Source organism: Heterodontus francisci, chromosome 7 (assembly GCF_036365525.1).
Source record: "Heterodontus francisci isolate sHetFra1 chromosome 7, sHetFra1.hap1, whole genome shotgun sequence".
NCBI classification, from domain to species: domain Eukaryota; kingdom Metazoa; phylum Chordata; class Chondrichthyes; order Heterodontiformes; family Heterodontidae; genus Heterodontus; species Heterodontus francisci.
Genome location: NC_090377.1, coordinates 38950965 through 38973390, shown reverse-complemented (window position 1 = coordinate 38973390; position 22426 = coordinate 38950965). Strand labels below are relative to the sequence as shown.

The 22426-nt window shown below is 41.7% G+C and overlaps 1 protein-coding gene across 2 annotated transcripts in view; it reads right to left on the bottom strand.

Annotated features, from left to right (window-relative positions):
• Positions 1-22426, bottom strand: part of si:ch211-246m6.5 (von Willebrand factor D and EGF domain-containing protein) — a 297063-nt gene that overhangs the window by 233715 nt on the left and 40922 nt on the right. For both annotated transcript variants that reach the window (XM_068035012.1, XM_068035013.1), the window contains exons 2-3: positions 6803-6987; positions 775-1009 (exon numbers count right to left, since the gene is read on the bottom strand). In XM_068035012.1, the coding sequence (XP_067891113.1) occupies positions 775-1009; positions 6803-6987 (420 nt within the window). The remainder of the gene's footprint in view (positions 1-774; positions 1010-6802; positions 6988-22426) is intronic.

The following is a 22426-nucleotide window of genomic DNA, read 5'->3' as shown; positions in this document are numbered from 1 at the left end:
AATGTGCGTTTCTACACTGTCTTTCGTGACCTCAGGTCATCCCAAAGCTCTTTACATCCAATAAAGTACTTTTGATACTTAAATCACTTTTGTAATGTAGGGAATGCAGTAGCTAATTTGCATACAGCAAGGCTCCACAAACAGCAATGAAACAATCAGCAGATTTTTAAAAAAAATATGTTGGTAGAGAGATAAATACTGGCCAGGACACCAGAGCAGAACTCCTTTGCCATTCTTCTAAGCGTGCCCTGGGATCTTTTATGTCCACCTGAGAGGGCAGATGATCAATTCATTCATGCAAGAAGCATGTGCAGGTCCTACTGGTAAGTTGGTAGTGTATGCTAATATAATCTGAACTGCTTGATGCAAGACAGTTTGACAAGCCAAATTTTGCTTTTTGATAACTCTTAGACATAAACTGTGCAGTAAATCCTTAACATGGAGTTAAGGTGAAGGGGTTAACAATTTGTCTGATACCATTGATTATTATTATTTAGCGTATGCAAGGTGCCTTTGATGAATATCTTGTCAGAATATAGATCTCAGAGTTCTTACACTCTTTCAACCACAATAGACATGTTTCAGAATAAAAAATCTTTGCCTCATTTGCAGAACACTTGTAAATTATATGAAGTTTTATACGATTACATCCATTCAGTTAATTGTATCTTATAAACATTGGTGTTACCAATCTGCAAAAGGTCTTTAAACATACATATTTTAAAAGATATCCAACATTCAACAGGTTTAAAATTTGATAATTTATCTGCTAACCTTCAGCAGCACAGTAACCCATGCATCCCTGAGTAGGTTGAAGGTAATAAACAAAGAAGGTTCCACAGTTCCTAAGAGAGACAGGGATCCTAAATAAACAGCAGTCTTTGGTGCTGCCCAAGAAGAATTGCCATGTAGCGCAGGCTGTTAGTTTCTTTACCTCACCAGGACGAGGTAACGAGTTGGAGTCTTTAACAGAAAGCCAAACTGGAGCTTGTGTACCACACTTATTCATCTGAGAAGATATGAAATATTACAAGAAAGGTTCAAGTTATAACTATAAAGGAATATGCTCTGTAATTTTTTGAACAATTGTAATGCATTTAATTCATTTGCAATATATGATCCATTTGTTGTTCAATGGTACTGATTCTAAAAATCAGATTTGCCAAGTTCAAAACTATAGTTCTTAATGTAAAAAGCTCTTGTGCTCAATTTATTTCATTATGTTGGGAGTTCAATAAAATTTAAGACAAGTACAAATTAATAAAAAATGTTTTAACAGTCTATGTATTGTTTCACAAACTACAGTTTCTACAGCATTATAACTAACACATTGCTAAAGGTTATGTAGAGTTTGACCATGCCACAACGTATGTAGAATCCTTGGGGATAGAAGTGGGGGTTAGTCAAACAGACCTTGGTCCAATAACAAAAACAGAAAGTGCTGGAAATACTCAGCAGGTCTGGCAGCATCTGTGGAGAGAGAAGCAGAGTTAACGTTTCAGGTCTGTGACCTTTCATCAGAACTGGCAAAAGTTAAAAACTTAATGGGGGGAGGGAAGAAGAAGAAAAGAGAAGGTGTGTGATAGGGCAAAGGGCTGGAGAGATGTCACAGAACAAATGGCAAAGGGAGTGCTAATAGTTGTAGTAAAAGATAAAGCACTTAATTAAACGCTGAAATAAAAGCACTTTCCATTTTTATTTCAGATTTTCAGCATTCACAGTATTTTGCTTTTATTTTAGTGTTTAATTCACTGCCACTTCTCTTCCAGGAATGCCTTCCTTGAAGAGGTTCTGCTCTTCTCTCCGAAGAGATTTCCGTTTGTCTCTTTTACCTTGTTCACCTTCATTACTTTCCTCTTCCCTCCTGGTGTTTGATAAGGTGTCTCAGCGACTATCTCTGGCTCCGACTTATTCCACATGGATTCCAACTGAAGCTCCATCCTTCATGTTTTGAATCCACCCAGGATTATAAGTACGTCGGAGATATACAACATTCTTCGGACTGCTGTTCTTGCCACATCCTGAGATCCATACTCAGTGCCATGCATCGCCACATGTACATACTCGACCTATCTCTCCAGAACCACTGACTCATGCTATCTCAAAGCTGTCCTGCTACACAGTTTCATTTCATCGTTTGTCTTATCCAATGCATTAACAAAAAACATTTTCTCTTTCTTTCAGGTGGTAAGGAATGCAAGCTCCAACAGCTCATGGGTGCAACGCCCCTGCAGATCTTTCTTCCATTTCACTTCCCTCTGACCCCATTCTTTCTGCTAATCTGACCCCTTGCCGTGTATTCACAATACCCTCTGACCATCCCTTCTCTGACGCTGAACGATCTATGCTTAGCAAAGAACTCAGTTTTATCCCTTTACGTCCCCACCTCAATGAATTTCATACTCGGCATTGCGTTGAGCTCTTCTTCCATCGCCTTCACCTCCTGGCTCACTTCTTTGGCCAGGAGTCCTCTCTCTGACCAGTGGACCCATTCACCCACCTCCAGTAGTCTCCCTCCCTCTGGCCTCTTACCCACTCTTGATCTTTTCATTGAGAACTTTCGGTATAACCTCGGCCGTCTTAATTTCTCTGCTCCCCTCACTAACTCTAAGCCATCTTTCTTGAACTTGCTGCATTCCGTTCTCTCAGGTCTAACCCCGACATTGTGATCAAACCTGCAGACAAGGCTGGTGCTATTGTTGTCTGGCGTACCGACCTCTACCTTGCAGAGGCTGAGAACCAACTCTCAGACACTTCTTCCTACCTCCCCCTGGGCTATGACCCACCACTGAACATCAAGCTACTGTCCACAGGACTGTCACTGACCTCATCTCCTCTGGAGATCTTCCCTACACGGCGACCCACCTCATAGTACCGCAACCCTGAACAGCCCGCTTCTACCTCCTTCCTAAGATCCACAAACAGGACTGCCCTGGTAAACTCATCATTTCAGCCTGTTCCTGCCCCACTGAACTTATTTCTTCCTATCTTGATCCTATCTTTTCTCCTCTGCTCCAGTCTCTTCCCACTTACACCCGTGACTCTTCTGATGCCCTATGTTATATCAACAGTTTCCTGGCCCTAACTGCTTCTTCTTCATTATGGACGTCCAATGTCTTTACACTTTCATCCCCCCAGCAGGACAGTTTGAGGGCTCTACAGCTCTTCCTTGAGTAGAGGCCCAACCAGTCCCCATCCACCACCACCCTCCTCTGCCTGGCTGAACTTCTTCTCACATCGAACAACTTCTCCTTGAACTCCACTGACTTCCTCCAAATTAAAGGTGTTGCTATGGGTACCAGCATGGGTCCCCCAGTTATGCCTGTCTTTTTGAGGGGTATGTCGAGCACTCCTTGTTTCAGCCCTACTCAGGCCCCCTACCAACTCTTTTTCTGGTACATTGATGATAGTATTGGTGAGGTTTCCTGCTCTTGCCCCAAACTGGAAAATTTCATCAGCTTTGCTTCCAATTTCCACCCTTCTCTCACCTTCACATGGTCCATTTCCGAAACTTCACTTTCTCTACTTCTCTGTCTCCATTTCTGGGGATAGGCTGTCTACTAATATTGATTATGAACCCGACTCCTACAGCTACCTCAACAGCACTTCCTCACACCCTGTCTCCTGTCAGGGCTCCATTCCATTCCCCCAGTTTTTCTGTCTCCAATGCATCCCTTCTGATGATGCAACCTTCCACAACAGTGCTTCTGATATGTCTTCCTTTTTTTTCAACCGAGGATCTCCCCCCCCACACTGTGGTTGACAGGACCTTCAACCGTGTCCAACTCATTTCCCGCACTTGTATCCTCAGGATTCCCCTTGTCCTCACTTTCCACCTCACCAGCCTCCACATCAAAGGATCATCCTTTGCCATTTCCACTACCTCCAGCGTGATGCCGCCACCATACACATCTTCCCCTCTCCTCTCCTGTCAGCATTCCGAAAGGACTGTTCCCTCCGTGACACCGTGGTCTGCTGCTCCATTACCCCCGACATCGCGTCCCCTTTCCACAACACCTTCCCATGCAATCGTGGGAGGTGTAACACCTGTCCTTTTACCTCCTCTCTCCTCACTATCCAAGGTCCCAAATGCTCCTTCCAGGTGAAACAGCGAATTACTTGTACTTCTTTCAATTTAGTTTACTGTATTCGCTGCTCACAATGCAGTCTCCTCTACACTGACCAAATGCAGATTGGGCGACGGCTTTGCGGAACACCTCTGCTCAGTTTACAAGCACGACCCGAGCTTCTGGTCGCCTGTCATTTTAATTCACCACCCGGCCCTCATGCCCACATTTCTGTCCTTGGCCTGCTACAGCGTTCCAATGAAGCTCAAAGTAAGCTTGAGGAACAGCACCTAATCTTACGATTACGCACTCTGCAGCCTCCTGGCTCAACAATGAGTTCAACAATTTCAGAGCAAGACTGCCATTTTATTTATTTTTTTATTCTATTTATTCATTTAATTTTTTAACCATGTGCCCGTCTTAAACCTGTTTTTCATGTTTTTGCTTTTAGACAGAACTGCCCATTATTCTGCCATAACATTCTCTCTGGACTAATGCTTTGTCTTTTACTACAACTATCAGCACTCCCTTTGGCTTTTGTTCTGTGACATTTCTGTCATTAATCTCTCCCTCCCTCTGTCCGATCACAAGCCTTTCCTTTTGTTCTTCTCCGCCGCCCACCCCCCACCCCCAAGCCTCCCCACTTTCAATTGCTCAAAAGCGCATTACATTTCTAACATTTACCAGTTCTGATGAAAGGTCACAGAGCTGAAAGTTTAACTCTGCTTCTCTCTCCACAGATGCTGCGTATTTCCAGTGCTTTCTGTTTTTATTTCAGATTTCCAGCATCAATATTTTGCTTTTAGATCTTGGTCCAAGCTGCCTCCTCTAAGGAATGAAGCAGATTCCAATCTCTCTTCTTTTATTCTGACCTAAAGATGGAAAGTAACTTTCTCCACAACTCCTGGTGACATTGGAAACTTAAGAAAAGGGCAAGAAAAGATTCTTCCCCACATCAAAGGTCATCCTAAATTGTAAATAGTGGAAAGAACAAGTGTTACATATCTGATCCAAGTTTTGACTATGTCAAAAACCTCAATCTTACCTAACTCTTCCAAGTTCTGTAATGATGTAGGGTTTCTAAGTGTCTTCACTCCCTAAAGAGAAAAATTGTTCTCCTCTCATTTTTTAGAGTTTCCCTAATTCATTAAAATAAGGCCACAGTCTGAGGTTGAACCAAACCATTCACTGCTTTGGCATCCTATTTGACCCTGAGATGAGCTTCCAACCACAAATCTGCTCCATCACCAAACCGCCTACTTCCACCACAGTAATATCACCTATCTCCGACTCCACCTCAGTTCAGCTGCTGCCAAAATCCTCATCCATGCCTTTGTTACCACTAGACATGTCTATTCCAATACTCTCTGGTCATTCTCTGATCTTTCACCCTCCATAAACCTGAGCTCATCCAAAACTCTGCTGCCCATCACTCGCACCAAGTCCTATTCACACATCACCAATGTGCTCACTCACCTAGATTGGCTCCCGGTCCAACAATGCCACAATTTTATAATTCGTGTTCTTGTTTTCATGACCTCACCCCTCCCTATCTCTGTAACCTTCTCCAGCCCTACAATCCTCCAAGATCTCCCCACTCTTCCAATTCTGGCCTCTTCTGCATTCCAGCTTTTTATCACTCATTTTATCACCATTGTGGACCATGCCTTCAGCAACTTTGGCCCCAAACTCTGGAATTACCTCCCAAAACCTCTCTGCATCTCTAGCTCCCTCTCCTCCTTAAGACACTCCTTAACACCTACCTAAATCTGCCCTAATACCTCATTATGTGGCTTGGTGTCAAATTTAGTTTTATTATGCTCCTGTGAGGTTCATTGGGACATTTTACTATGTTAAAGGCATTTATATAAATGCAAGCTGAAATTGCAGTTGTTGTAAGCTAATATGTTACTTAATGATCTTGAAAACTTTGGAAAGAAGATCTTCCAGACCAAATAAAGCTAACTAAAATATAAAATTTAGGTAACAACTTACGAAGGACAAAAAAAGCTTATATCTGTGAATAAGAAAGAAACTGAAGCTACAAATCCCTACAGAGAAAACTTTGAAAATTTTTCATTGAAAATGCAAAGGATAACTCACATACAAATTTACTCACATTGTAAATTGCCCCTAGTGTAGGTAGGTGGTAGGAGAATTGTAGGGATGTGGTAGGGAATATGGGATTAATGTAGGATTAGTATAAATGGGTGATTGATGGTCGGCACAGACTTGGTGGGCCGAAGGGCCTGTTTCAGTGCTGTATCTCGAAAATAAAAAAAATAAAAAAAAATAACTGACAGACTATCGCCTCTTTTCCCTTATAGGGGAAAGACGGTTGGTAGAGTATTAAAAATGGGCCAGATAACAAAATCAAGAAGCATGGTTCTAGCATGAGTTGGCAGGGTAGATTAGTACCTTTGCCACCTGGGCATAAAGCATTGCCAAGGCTGAATACAGAGAGAAAAATCAGACAGGAGAATCAGATGCCCATAACAAAGTCTGTCCAAAGTAAATTAACGAATGGAAGAACAGGTAGGTTTTCTTATGGGCAGGCAATCCTCCTCATCCAATTTTTAACTCTACCAAGTTTAAAATGACGAAATATAAACTGTTAAACATAAAGCAAGCAGTTAGGAAAATGAACTCCAGAGATTTATCCAATGTTGTACTTCTATATGTTCTTATCTTTTAGATGCACTATGCTTGGAATGAACGTTACACATACTACTAACTTCTATACATTTGGTTGGCATTTCTGCTGGCTTATCTCCAATCATGAAGCGGTACCACCCTGGTGTCAGGGAATGATCACATATGAGGTCTTGGATTGCAAATTGTTGTAGCTCAGTAGAATCAAAGTGAATGCTGCGGTAAGAGCTCCGAAGAATGTGATATCCTCCTGGGTAGCATTCTGGGGCTAGAGGGAAAAAAACAAAAATTTGTTCTGTTGATCTTCCAACTGTATCTTTAGCATGCAAAGTTACAACCAAACCTTGTTAACTAAGATACCTTGCTAAAGTCATGTCACATATCAACCACTTCCCGATAAGCATAACTAGTATTTAACGAATTAAATACAATTAACATTGAAGAGAATGCCCCATATAAAGGAATGTAACAAATAACCATCAAAATGGCATCAGTAACATAGTTGACCAACTTGCCCAAATGACTCAGACAATAACAAAGACAACTTATAAGATTCCCTCTTCACTTAAATCCTATGGTTCTCCCAGCTCAAGTGTCATTCTGAGGTGAAAAATCAGGCACTTGGCCAACTCTCAGGCCTCTACCAGTGTAGCTTTGAAATTGCCACTAAAGAGATGAATGAAAATTTGATTCCTGTAAGTAGATGGTATCTGTTCAAACCTCAAAATGTGACACAGCTCATACTAAAAACTCAACATGTGGAGGATTGTAACAATCAACCTGGGCTACCATACCAACCAACTGTAAATTCGTCAGTGATTTAGACAACCCAACAATTTATGTAGTGAATGTAGCAGGGAGGGGTGTGGGGGGAGGAAGACCACTTTCAAAGATCTTAGAGAAAAACAAGATTAAATTGTCCCATTACTGCCAAAGTTAGCAAAACTGGCAAAATGACTGCTAATTCTGTTACTGGTTGGTGACCTCCATATTAACCTTTTTAATGGCAGTAGCTTTGATATCATTTTTGTAACACAATTGAGTTGACTAACTCAAGCAACTTACGACATAAATCATTTGTGCTGTAGCCGATGATCCAAATTATGTTTCTAACCGCAACCAGTTTAGTGTTCAGGTTTTATTTTTCCATTGCTGCCTAGCTGTTCATCATGAGGCAGCAGGTAAGGTGGATTTTATTTTTAAATTCTGGTATCAAGATAGTCCCCTTTCTTGATCTCTTCATACTGTGTTTTGTTTGCAGTGATCGGCAAACTTCGTTCGAGTTGATTTAAATAGACTCCAGAAGCTGGCTGAGCGTGTCTACCCTGAGGCACAGTGTGGCTTTTGAGCAGAGAGATCCACATTAGCATGCTGTTCTCCCTTCGCCAGCGACAGGAGAAATGCCGTGACCAACAGATGCCCTTCTACATTGCCTTCATAGATCTCACCAAAGCTTTGACCTCATCAGCAGACGTGGTCTCTTCAGATTACTAGCAAAGATTGGATGTCCACCAAAGCTACTAAGTATCATCACCTCATTCCATGACAATATGAAAGGCACAATTCAGCGTAGCGGTGCTTCATCAGACCCCTTTCCTATCCTGACTGGTGTGAAACAGGGCTGTGTTCTCGCATCTACACTGGGATCTTCTTCTCACTGCTGCTCTCACATGCGTTTAAGTCTTCAGCAGAAGGTATTTTCCTCCACACAAGATCAGATGGCAGGTTGTTCAACCTTGCCCATCTTAGAGCAAAGACCAAAGTACGGAAGGTCCTCATCAGGGAACTCCTCTTTGCTGACAATGCTGCATTAACATCCCACACGTCTGCAGAGACTCATTGACAGGATTGCGGCTGCCTGCAACGAATTTGGCCTAACCATCAGCCTCAGGAAAATGAACATCATGGGACAGGACGTCACAAATGTCCCATCCATAAATATCGGCGACCACACTCTGGAAGTGGTTCAAGAGTTCACCTACCTAGGCTCAACTATCACCAGTAACCTGTCTCTCGACGCAGAAATCAACAAGCGCATGGGAAAGGCGTCTGCTGCTATGTCCAGACTGGCCAAGAGGGTGTGGGAAAATGGCTCACTGACACGGAATACAAAAGTCTGAGTGTTTCAAGCCTGTGTCCTCAGTACCTTGCTCTACGGCAGCGAGGCCTGGACAATGTATGTCAGCCAAGAGCGACGTCTCAACGCATTCAATCTTCGCTGCCTCTGGAGAATCCTTGGCATCAGGTGGCAGGACTGTAACTCCAATGCAGAAGTCCTCGAGGCAGCCAACATCCCCAGCATATACACCCAACTGAGCCAGCGGCGCTTGAGATGGCTTGGCCACGTGAGCCACATGGAAGATGGCAGGATCCCCAAGGACGTATTGTACAGCGAGCTCGTCACTGGTATCAGACCCACCGGCCATCCATGTCTCCGCTTTAAAGACGTCTGCAAACGCGACATGAAGTCCTGCGACATTGACCACAAGTCATGGGAGTCAGTTGCCAACGATCACCAGAGCTGGCGGACAGCCATAAAGGCGGGGCTAAAGTGTGGCGATTTGAAAAGAGTTAGCAATTGGCAGGAAAAGAGACAGAAGTGTAAGGAGAGAGCCAACTGTATAACAGCCCTGACAACCAATTTTATCTGCAGCGCCTGTGGAAGAGTCTGTCACTCTAGAATTGGCCTTTATAGCCACTCCATGTGCTGCTCCACAAACCACTAGGCGCTTACCCGTTGTCTCTCGAGACAAGGAGACCAAAGAAAAGAATGATCTGGTGTTTGAGAAACCTGCTCCCCAACATCCATCAATATCACTCTGAACTAGATGCTGCACTTTTAAGAAAATCTACATAATGTTTTAAGTTTGACGTGTATGTCACACACTCCTCTTTCAGTGTCACCCTTCTGTGACACACAATCACACCTAAAGCTTCGCATTTTACTACTAGCTAAGCAGCAGATGCCTTTAAGTATACCTACAGCATCACTCATGCACTCTGAGGAAGTTTGCTTCATCCTGACTTTCCATGGACAAAGCCACAGGAGATTCCCAATAAATGCTTATAATTGGTGCTGTATTCCATTGAAATTATTTTGGAAAATATGTTAATATTTCAAAAATATACAACTGTGTTAACTGTTTTGTATTCCAAATACATGTCTTTTTTACACATGGCATTGAGTTCAACCGACTGAAGAGGTATAGTTTCACAGATGCGCTGATTAAAAAAAGTCAACAGCCCTACATCATACAGAAAGCAACAAACAAACATCAGAAGAGACATTGTACCTTAATTGGTCAATTACCCCCAACATTCTGAAGTTATTGGAGAATATTTCTGCAACGATATCCAAGTCTTGCCCTTTTAAAAGAAAATCACATGAATTCCTCAGTGTGGCCGGCACAGCAACATACAGAAACTAGGTGGATACTGGAGGATGAGTCTCCCGCTGTGGTCTACTGGAACATCTCTGATTGCCCGTGACAGTTGGAGAGGAAATTCTCAAAGCTTTTATTTTCAAATTAGCCTCGAGTTTTTCTCTTTTTTTTTGCTTCTCCCAAGCGATTACCTGGCTGGATATTGGTGAGGAGTGGGGTGTGGATGGGGGGCCAAGGTGCGCATAAGTTGCACCATGACCATCTGGTGGACCAGCTTGGTGGACCAGCTGGCCTTTTCCTGTCCTTTGTTTTCATATATTCAGAAAAAAGAGGCAATCTAAACTGATATAATTGTGAAAATAATAATTATATAAACTGTATACAGTAATTTTCTGCATATGCCTTCAATTATCTGAAAGATGGAAGTAATGAGTAGTCTAGTTAGAGGAAGTCAATGTAACCTCATAAAGTTAGTTTCTTTACAGCATACATTAGAACTGAGTAAGTCATTTTAGGCTCTTAACTTTCTCTACAACATTTCCCACAAAATATATAGCTAAGCTATCTTACTTGTAGACTATATACTCAATACTCTTTCTGTTTCTGGTTAGCCAATGCTGAAATCTGACTAATTGTTACATTAGTTTAGGCCTTGCTTTGTCTCTTACAACTGTCTTCTCAACTTTTACAATGCATCTTAGTTCTTTTTGTAGTCTCTCTCTACAGAAAGGTTTTCATTCTGACCCCTGACTCCTTCACTATCTGTCATTTAGCCAGTACAGCACATAATTTACCCAGCTACCACCTTCCCATGTATGGATTCCTCCCAGACAACTCCATATTGTGTATGCAATATACCACGCTTGGTATGCAAGAACGGCATCTCTCCTGCCATCTCATGTGTGAATGCCTACTGGAAGTCTAAAATGAGATAACAAATTAACTGTTGTCCCAGATGGTTATGGATAACAGTTTCAATGGCGGGTTCATTAACTCTCTGGGTGAGCTCATTAACGTATCAATCTCCTCTTTGTCTCAGTTGCACCATTCAGTCTTCCTCTCTCAAAGTGACAACACAGATACTGCATTTTCAGTATTAACCCTCAAGAATCTTGAAACTGAGTTCTAATCAAAAACATATTATAATTTATGTCAAAAATTCCTGCTAGGTCAAATAGCTAATAATCCCGTCATGACAGCAGAATAATAATTAGAGATGGAGCTAGGTGAATGACGCACAGGACTTATTTTAAATACTCATACAAGGGACGTGAGTGTCGCAGGCAAGGCCCGCATTTATTCCCCATCCTTAGTTGTCACTGAGAAGGTGGTGGTGAGCCACCTACTTGAACAGCTACAGTCCCTGTTGATGTAGGTACACCCACAGTGTTGTTAAGGAGGGATTTCCATACAGTGGACAGTAAAGGAACGGCAATATAATTCCAAGTCAGGAAGGTGTGTGACTTGCAGGGGAACTTGCAAGTGGTGTAATGCAGCCTCTGTTCTTCCAGGTGGTAGAGGTCGTGGGTTTCGAAGGTGCTATCAAAGGAGCCTTGGTGGGCTGCTGCAGTGCAACAACTTGTAAATGCTACACACCGCTGCCACTGTGCACGGGTGGTGGAGGGCGTGAATGTTTAAGGTGGTGGACATGGTACAGTTCAAGCAAGCTGTTTCATCCTGGATATGCTGAGCTTGAATATTGTTGGAACTGCACTCATCCAGGCAAGTGGAGAGTATTCCAACAGGCTCATGACTTATGCCTTGTAGATGGCAGACAGGCTTTGGGGAGTCAGGAGGTGAGTTGCTTGCCTTAGAATATCCAGCCTCTGACCTGCTCTTATAGCCACAGTATTTATATGGTCCAGTTAGGTTTCTGGTCAATGATAACCCCCCAGGATGTTGATGGTGGGGGATTCAGCGATAGTAATGCTGTTGAATGTCAAGGGGAGATGGTTAGGTTCACTCTTCTTCGAGATGGTTATTGTCTGGCAGTTGTGTGGCGCAAATGTTACTTGCCACTTATCAGCCCAAACCTGAATGCTGTCCATGCAACATGTGGGCACAGATTGCTCCAGTATCTGAGAAATCACGATTGGAACTAAATACTCTGCAATCATCAGTGAACATTTCCTCTTCTGACCTTATGATGGAGAGAAGCTCATTGATGAAGCAGCTGAAGGGCCTAGGAAACTACCGTGAGGAACTCCTGCAGCAATGACCTGGAGCTGAGATGATTGGCCGACAACAACCACAACCATTTTCCTTTGAGCTAGGTATGACTTCAATCAGTGGAGAGTTTTCCCTGATTCCCACTTACTTCAATTTTGCTGCAGTACCTTGATGCCACACTCCGTCAAATGCTGCCTTGATGTCATGGTCTTACCTAACCTCTGGAATTCAGCTCGTTTGTCCATGTTTGGGCCAAGGATGTAATGAGGTCAGGAGCTGAGGGGCCTTGGCGGAACCCAATCTGAGCATTAGTGAGCAGGTTATTACTGAGTAAGTGCTGCCTGATAGCACGGTCAACAATACTTTCCATCACTTTGTTGATGATTGAGAATAGACTGATGGATTTGTCCAGCTTTTTGTGGACAGGCCATACCTCGGCAATTTTCACACTGTCAGATAGATGCCAGTGTTGTAGCTGTACTGGAAAGCTTGGTCAGGGGCACAGCTGGTTCTGGAGCAAAAGTCTTCAGTACTACAGCCAAGATGTTGCCAGAGCCCATAGCCTTTGCTGTTTCCACTGCCTTCAGACGTTTCTTGCTATCACCTGGAGTGAATTGAATTAGCCGAAAACTGGCATCTGTGATGCTGGGACGTCGTGAGGAGAACGAGATGGATCATCCATTTGGCATTTCTGGCTTAAGATGGTTGCTAAGGTTTCAACCTTGTCTTTTGCACTGAGGTGCTGGGCTCCGCCTTCATTCAGGATGGGGATATTTGTGGAGCCTCCTCTTCCAGTTAGATGTTTAATTGTCCACCACCATTCATGACTGGATATGGCAGGACTGCAGAACTTTGATTTGATCAGTTGGTTGTGGGATTGCTTAGATCTATCTATAGCATGTTGCTTCCATTGTTTAGCATTGCATGTCGTGATATGTTGTAGCTTCACCAGGTTGGAATCTCATTTTTAGGTATGTCTGTTGTTGCTCCTGGCATGCTCTTATACAATCCTCACGGAACCAGGGTTGGTCATCTAACTTGACAATGACAGGGTGAGGGATATACCAGGCCATGAGGTTACAGCTAATGGTGGAATATAATTCTGCTGCTACTGATGGCCTACAGTGCCTCCTGGATGCCCAGTTTTGAGTTGCTAGATCTGTTCTGAATCAATCCCATTTAGCACGATGGCAGTGCCACACAACATGATAACGGGTATCCTTAGTGTGAAGACAGGACTTTGTCACCACAAGGACTGAGCAGTGATCACTCCTACCAATACTGTCATGGACAGATGCATCTACGACAGGTAGATTGGTGAGGATGAGGTCAAGTAGGTATTCCCCTCTTGTTGGTTCTCTCACCAACCTGTTCCAGTCTGGAAGATAGCTCCTTCAGGACTCAGCTAACTTTTCAGACTCTTTGTGTCTTCCTCACAACTTGCTTTCTTTGCTATCTTTGAATTGTCAGCAAATTTGGCTACAATACACTCAGTCCCTTTATCATTAATATAGATTGTAAATAGCTGGGGCCCCAGAACTGATCACTGTGGCACCCTACTAGTTACAGTTTGCCAACCTAAAAATGCCCCACGTATCCCGACTCTCTGTTTCCTGTTAGTTAGCCAATCCTCAGTCCATGCTAATATATTACCCCAACACCATGAGCTCTTATATTTTATAGCAATCTTTTATGTGGCACCTTATCAAATGCCTTTTGGAAATCCAAATGCAATAAATCTACTGCTTCCTCTTTATCCATCCTGCTTGTTGCATACTCAAAGAACTCTAATAAATTTGTTAATAAATAATAGTTTCTATCCTAGACCACATACAGCTTTGTGTCAAGTCTGAAAAATTCAGTTCTGCAACATGAATCTGAACTGTAAGCTATAAGCCATCATTATAATTTTTTAAGACTTATAATACAGACATGGTTTGTCTGTGGCAACTCTTGAATCAAACCTGTAACATTACATTAATTTGAATGTTTGAGAAGGAAAGCCCAATAAATTACACTCTTCCTACTGTCTGAAAAGTAGCACCTGGATTTTGGAGATTTGTATATCAAGGAGCTTTGGAACTGCTTCAATAAGAAATAAATTTCATTTCACTCAGATTTCCTTGACCATTTTATGATTTATTTGAGCAGCTGGTTACCTTGAAAGAATATACTGAATTATGTGCACTTTAGACTTTATTATTTCAAAGTTCTTCTACTATAAACATAGGAACATAAGACTTAGGAGCAGGAGTAGGCTATTCGGCCCTTCGAGCTTCTCTGTCCTTCGATAAGATAATGGCTGATTTGCTTGTCTTCTCAACTCCACTTTTCTGTCTGCCCCCCATAACCCCTGACTCCCTTATCTGTCAAAAATCATTCTAACTCAGCCTTGAATAAATTCAATGACCCAGCCTCCACTGCTTACTGGGGAAGAGAATTTGTATCGTTTGCAAACTTCTTAATCATACCCCTAACATTCAAGTTCAAGTCATTGATATATACCACAGAAAGCAAGGGACCTAGCACTGAGTTCTGTGGAACCCCCACTAGAAACAACCTTCCAGCCACAAAAACACCCATCAACCATTACCCTTTGCTTCCTGTCTCTGAGCTATAACCATTTTAAACAAAGTATTTTGCACTGATTTTTATAAATAAATCACAGCACAGACAAAACAATTCCTCCATTCGGTGTCTTAAAACTCTACTAGTTTTGTAATTACATTCACAAGCCTGTTTCATGCTGTCACGTCTTAACAGGTTACCACAATCCTTTGCGAATAGAGACCAGAACCAAACATAAGTACAGGAATTGCCTTTTTGTCACTTTTGCAATTTTATCAATAAATTAGCTTTCAGACATAAACTTTAGTTTGGTATATTCCATAGAAATTACAGCACAAAACAAAGCAGTTTAGCCCAACTGGTCCACGTTGTTATTTATACTACAGATGAACAGTAGTCGTAATCCTATCTGCCCACCCTGTTCCCACATCCCTTTATCCCCTTTTTTTTCAGACTTGTATCAACCTGGGTCTTGAAATTAACATGGCAGGAAATTCAACCAAACTTACTGGACAGGAAATCCATGGGATTGGTTGGAACGCCAGTTTTACACTCGGTCCAATATTACTTTCCGCTGACTCCAATGAAAAGTGCAGTCGGACAGGTTGTGAAACATAATTCACCCAATCGCATTAGTTTCCTGATGGGCAGATTATGTTAAAATTACCTTTTTGGTCTGTGCTTCAATTATTAACTCAGGTAATGCATTCCTTAGCCTCACAGCCCTCTGTGTATCAACATTTCTCCTGCTCTGTCCTAAATCTCTTACATTTAATCTTACGTCAATGCCTCCTCATTCCTGACTGCTCAACCACTGGAAACTGACCATTTCCATCTACCCTGTACCATCGCTTTTTCATCTTAAACAGCTCGATCAAATCAGTCTATAATCTCTTCTATTCTAATGAAAACAGTCCTAGTTTATCAAGTCTTTCCTTCTTTTTCTTTCTTTTGGGCCTCCTTATCTCGAGAGACAATGGATACGCGCCTGGAGGTGGTCAGTGGTTTGTGAAGCAGCGCCTGGAGTGGCTATAAAGGCCAATTCTAGAGTGACAGGCTCTTCCACAGGTGCTGCAGAGAAATCTGTTTGTCGGGGCTGTTGCACAGTTGGCTCTCCCCTTGCGCCTCTGTCTTTTTTCCTGCCAACTACTAAGTCTCTTCGACTCGCCACATTTTAGCCCTGTCTTTATGGCTGCCCGCCAGCTCTGGCGAACGCTGGCAACTGACTCCCACGACTTGTGATCAATGTCACAGGATTTCATGTCGTGTTTGCAGACGTCTTTAAAGCGGAGACATGGACAGCCGGTGGGTCTGATACCAGTGGCAAGCTCGCTGTACAATGTGTCTTTGGGGATCCTGCCATCTTCCATGCGGCTCACATGGCCAAGCCATCTCAAGCGCCGCTGACTCAGTAGTGTGTACAAGCTGGGGATGTTGGCCGCCTCGAGGACTTCTGTGTTGGAGATACGGTCCTGCCACCTGATGCCAAGTATTCTCCGGAGGCAGCGAAGATGGAATGAATTGAGATGTCGCTCTTGGCTGGCATACGTTGTCCAGGCCTTGCTGCCATAGAGCAAGGTACTGAGGACACAGGCCTGATACACTCGGACTTTTGTGTTCCATGTCTTTGTGTTTCTTCAAACCAGGCAGCATCCTAGTGAATCTGCACTCTTCACCTCCCATTGCCTCTACATCCTTCCTATTATGTGGAGCCCAAAATAGCATTCGGAAGTGTGGTCTGATTAAAGTTTTAAATAACTTGACCATTACATCTTGACTTTTATATTCCATACCTCTTGCAATAAAATTCAATATTCATTAACTTGTTTTTATCTACTTCAAGTGCTGCTTTTACCATTGTATGAACCTGAATCCCAAATCCCTTTCTATTGATAAATATCATCTTGTAATATAGATTCACCGTGCCCCTATAGTAATTATTGTTGTTGTCTTTCCAATGAGATGTGAAACTAAAGCCTTATTTGCCTACAAAGGTGGATATAAACAATCTTAAACCACTATTTGAAGAAGAGCTGGGTACTTTCTCAGTGTCCTGCCTAACATTCTTCATTCATTCTTCTAACATTCTCAATGTAATATCAAAAGCAGATTAACTGGTCACTTACTTCATTTACTGTTTGTGTAACTTTGATTTGTTCAAATCTCCTACAACGTTTGCCTACATAATGATAATAAACACTTCAACAAATCATTGTCTGTCTATCATATCCAAAGGGTATGAAAGGCACAATATAAATGCAAGTTTTTTTTACAAGTATACTTTTTTGTGAAACCTCAGCACCACAGCTGCTCACAGGAACTGTACTCTTTTATTTCTAAGACAGGCTCTTGCATATTTATAATTTTGCTTCCTTACACCAGACTCTAAATGTAGGATTGTCAGCTGGCCAGGTGGAGATTGTGAAGTATAGGGGAGAAGAGGTGTACATAGAATCCAAGATACTGGTGGGAGCTTTGGAAGGGAAGAGAAACAAAGGGAAAGAAAGTGCAACAGTTACAGTCAAGGTTTTGCATATTTTTGTGACAGTTTTTAGGTGCATGTTATTCTTATAGTGAGTGGGTGCATGACTCTCATGAAGTATCTTGCAGAATTTTTTGGTGACATTTGATTATCTAAAACTTTCTATAGTGAAATGTGATTGAGTAAAATGTGAACAGGCAAGAAACATTTTGTGCAATGATTGTTGGAAAACAGTTATTAATTAAGAGTTAGAAACATATTAGCACAAGTACCTTGTGTACTATACAATGTGTACTGTATGCTGTGAATGTAATATACATCAATATGTTGCAACCAAAGAACAAATGAAATACAAAAGGAGAAAAACAGAACAAATGGCATACAAAAGGAGAAAAACACAAAAGACTTAACCAAAGTACCCAGGAAAACAAAAAAATCCTGGATAAACACGTAAATGGAGTTTATATCAAACTTCTGCTTTAGTTTCAGAAGCTGACTGGAAGAACCTTGAAGGATAATCCCTCAGGTATATATAAATCAGCACCATTTAACAAATACCCCCATCAGCACTTGTGAATAATATACTTGTATATTGGATAGAACACTACCCTTTCTGCTCTGGGATCTGCATCAAATACATCCCATAGTCTCCTATTTCTACTGACTGTAACAGTGAAATGAGATTGGGCTTTTTTAACCCATTTCCTACTAAGAGTAAGCACAGGGATTCTGGATTTTGCCTTGTATGTCTTACCTCTCCTCCCCTTACTTATAGTACCTTTCCACATCTAGCATTCAGCCTATTGTGCACTTATGTCAGAACAGCACCAAGTGAGAAGTGGAAGACAGCGGTAAAAACAAATATAATCAGGTCCTTCAAACTAAACTCTTAAATATGAGATTAAAAGAGATGAATACAAAAGTAGTAAAACTAAAGAATGATGCAATCTCAAATCTTTCCATACTGAGCCCTTAAGTAGATCTGTGGAATAAATTCCCAACAAAGTTAATTCATCTTTGTAAATTAACTTCTTTAAAAAAAGTTAGATATAGATCTAATTATGAAAGCGACTGAAGATTAAGTGTATGCACGTATGATGAAATCATCTGTAGAACAAGATAGCCCCTGTGCCCTGGGAGCCATGCAACTGTTATGTGTGGAATGTAACCAGATAAGATACAATAGTACATTATACAGTTATATGCACGTCCTGGAATTTCTGCCAGATTGAGTTTTGAGTTTCACATAATTTATGTTTTTTCTCAGCTTTGTTACTTCACTTCATCAGGTGAGAAAATAAACTACAGATTCTATCAAGTACCCTTTCTTGGAAAGGAGCTACCTTGATTAGCTTTTTCTTTGCTTCCATACATTTTTAATGATCAAACCACACAAAAGGTGCACTAATTTTTAACCAAAGGAAAAGTAAAGCTGACCACTTATAAATATTTCCAACAACTCTCAAAATAACTTCAAAAGAAGTGCAGCAACAAAGTTCAGATTTTTACCAAGATTTTGACAGGAATCATGGTCAGCAGAAAACAATGAATTAAAATTTTCTCTGGAGCTTTGCAGCCACCCTTAGAATTCTTTCCTATTGGGGACTGCTTCCTTACTGAAAAATAGAGGGAGAGAAAAAAGGTACCATGTGAGGCCCAGCAGCAAATGCAGCAACAACCAGCATTCATATGTCATAATTAATGTAGAACAACGTTCCAAGGCACTTCACAGATATGTAACTGGTATTAGAGAAGTAGAAACATAGCAGACAAGGGGGTGATAAATTACAATTCCATTTTATAGAAAGCCGTTTACTCATTCATAAATTAATGGTGAACTCAAATTCTCTTACAATGCAATTTTAAAGACAGATTTAGGTTTTGGAATAGAAACCTAATGAGCACATCTCCAAAATGGAGTCTCTTCAGAGTTTGAAGGTCTCCAATAGAACTTGTGAAAATGTGAAAGCTGTGAATACCAGGACATCTGGCTGGAGTCAGAATAATAAGCTCCAGTGAAACTCAATCTGGTTATTTTATTAACTGAAGACGAATGAATTAAGTGCATCAAACTTGCAAGTATAGCTGAAGCACAGACTTGATTCAATATCTGATTGTGCTTCATACAAAAGCAAACTTAAGACTAGCTGCAAATAGCTGTTTTTTGAGCCTGTAATAGTGGCACGTCTCCAATCAAACATGATGATACCTAAATCTGGGGATCAAAAGAATTTTTAACAAGTTAGAGAAGAGGGAATTTGCAATCGGAGTTTAAGGTCTCATTCCCAGGAGGAAATCATAACATGATAAAGCTGAGCAAGTATTCTTCCACCAAATGGAAAACCAAGACTGTTGATGCCAACGGCAGACCCAACAGAAAGTTAATTTAGTTGCTATATCTGCCAGAGCTCAAGAATTGTCAAAGAACCCTAAATAAGTTTGGACAGTTTTGACATTTTGAATGTACAGGACTATCACACTTGGCTGAGACAAGAGAGATCAGAAAATCTTGTGAGAATCAGGTAAAGTAAAATGAAAATCACTGAAAAGTAAAAAAGATATTATGACAGAGATGTGCGTCTTCACTAGGGATTTACTTCCCATTATAGCCCAGGGAATTTACCACCACCAGGAGGGGCAAAAATCGTCAAAAATTAGTACAAGATCACTACATGGGGGTAATGAGAATGGTGGCACCTGCTTATAGAATGCAGTTAAAGCAAATTAGGAATAGAAAACACAAATGTGAGGGGATCCCTGTTAAGTCAAATAATTATAAATGGACCCCTTTAAGACAATTGTGATGGTGATGTCAGCCAAATTGCTTTATTTGCAAGAATAATACTGCTGCTTAAATGGACAAATTCTGAAAAAGGTTGCATAAACTTGGTTTGTATTACTGTGAGTTTGAAAGATTGAAGGGTGATCTAATCGAGCATTTTAAAATGATAGAGAAACTATTTCCTCTGGTGAGGAAATCCAGAACAAGGGGGCATCACTGTAAAATTAGAGCTAGGCGAGTCAGGAGTGAAATCAGGAAGCAGTTTTTCATGCAAGGGGTAGCAGAACTCTCATTCTTTCCCACAAAATGCAGTGGATGCTCGGTCAAGTCAAATTTTCAAGACTATGATTGATAGATCTTCTTGTCAGGTAAGGGTATGGAGCAAAGGAAGGTAAATAGGAGTTGAGGTACAGCTTATCCATGATCTGATAGAATGGAGAACATGTTTGAGGGGCTGGACGGTCCAGTCCTGCTCCTATGTTCTTCTGCCAAGACAAATACCTTAATATGAGAAACACTGAGGGATACCTCCTCCCCCAAGGTTCTTTATATTTTTTATTTCCCCACTCTAAAACCATCTGTCACTGTGTAGTGCAAGGATGGAATGTGAGTTGCAGATTGCGCAAGATGATAAACCCTGCTACATTCCAATATAGATACGACACCTACAGATATGGTTTGCCACTTTTACTCAGGTAAGCATTCCATCATTAATGAACAAACACAGTTACTGTTTATACAATTTTTGTAAACTTACCTGAGTAAAAGCTGTGTCAGTATTAGCAATCTCACTACTGAGTAAGAACATCCAAGGTTCAAGTGCCATCCCGTGGACTTGATCACATAACCTAGGCGGTCACTTCAGTGCAGTACTGAAGGAGTATGGCACGGTTATTGGTGCTGTCTTCCATGACACATTAGACAAAGATCCTGTTTGCTCTCTCAAGTGGACATAAAAGATCCCATGACACTATTTGAAGAGCAGGGAGTGCTCTCAGTGTCCAGGCTCATTTTTATCTACATCGTATAACCAGGATGTGCAGCGCAGAAACAAGCCATTTGGCCCGAACAATCCATGCTGGCATTTATGCTCCAGTCCAGCCTCTTACTGCCTTTCAACATCTAACTATCAGCATAACCCTCTATTGCCTTCTCTTTCGTGTGCTCATCTAGCCTCCCCTTACATGCATTTATACTATTCACCTCAACCATTCTAAAAACAAAATTATCTGGTCGTTATCTCTGCTGAAAATTAAGCCACAAATGTACACAAGAGGTTCTTTTGATTCAAAAGAATCGCAGAATTGTATTTCACCACAATCTGTAAACCCATGGCCCCCCATATCCCTCACTCTACCATTATCATCAAACCAGGGGACTAACCCTGGTTCAATGAGGTGTGTAGACAGTACACCAGGAGCAGCACCAGGCATATCTAAAACTGAGGTGCCAACCTGGTGAACATACAGCACAAGACTACACACATGCTAAACAGCAGAAGTAGCATGCTATAGACAGAGCTAAGTGATCCCACAAAGAACGGATCATATCAAAGCTCTGCCATCCAGAAACATCCAGTCATGAATGGTGGTGGACAATTGAATTAACAAGAGGAGAAGGTTCCATGAATCGTCCTCTTTGTCGTCAGTCCCTCAAAACGAGGATGATGTCTGCCAGGGTTCATGATTTGTGTGTCCTCAGGTGTCCTCAGCAGGCCAATCCTGGAACCACAGGTCTTTGCACAGAAAGGAGACTGAGGGACTGGGGTTCTCCAGCCAGGGTTCTGCTCTCTCTCCTTCCGCTTTCAAAGCTTCTCCACAGCAGAGTTATGTGGTTGCTTCCGACTGTGTTGGGGTTTGTTAGATGAGGCTTTGCCACATGGCACGGTTAGCGGCAAGTTTCTTCCACGCACCGATGTCAAATTGTCCCCTTTTCAATGAGGCCTTCAGAGTTTCCTTATAATGTTTTCTCTGTCCTCCTTGAGATTGGGTGCCATCCTTAAGTTGTGAAAAGAGGATCTGCTTTGGAAGCCAGTTATTCCATGAATATCCTCAGCCTCAATCATGGTGGAGCCCAGCATATGAGTGCAAAAGACAAGGCCGAAGCATTTACAACCATCTTCAGCCAGAAGTGCCAAAGAAAGAAAGATTTGCATTTATAGTGTGCTTTTCACGACCTCGGGAAGCTGCTTTACAGCCAATGAAGTACTTTTGAACTATGGTCATGGTAGTAATGTAGGAAACACTGAAGACAACTTTTACACAGCAAGCTCTCACCAATAGCAGTATGATAATGACCAGATAATCTGTTGTTTTTGTGATGT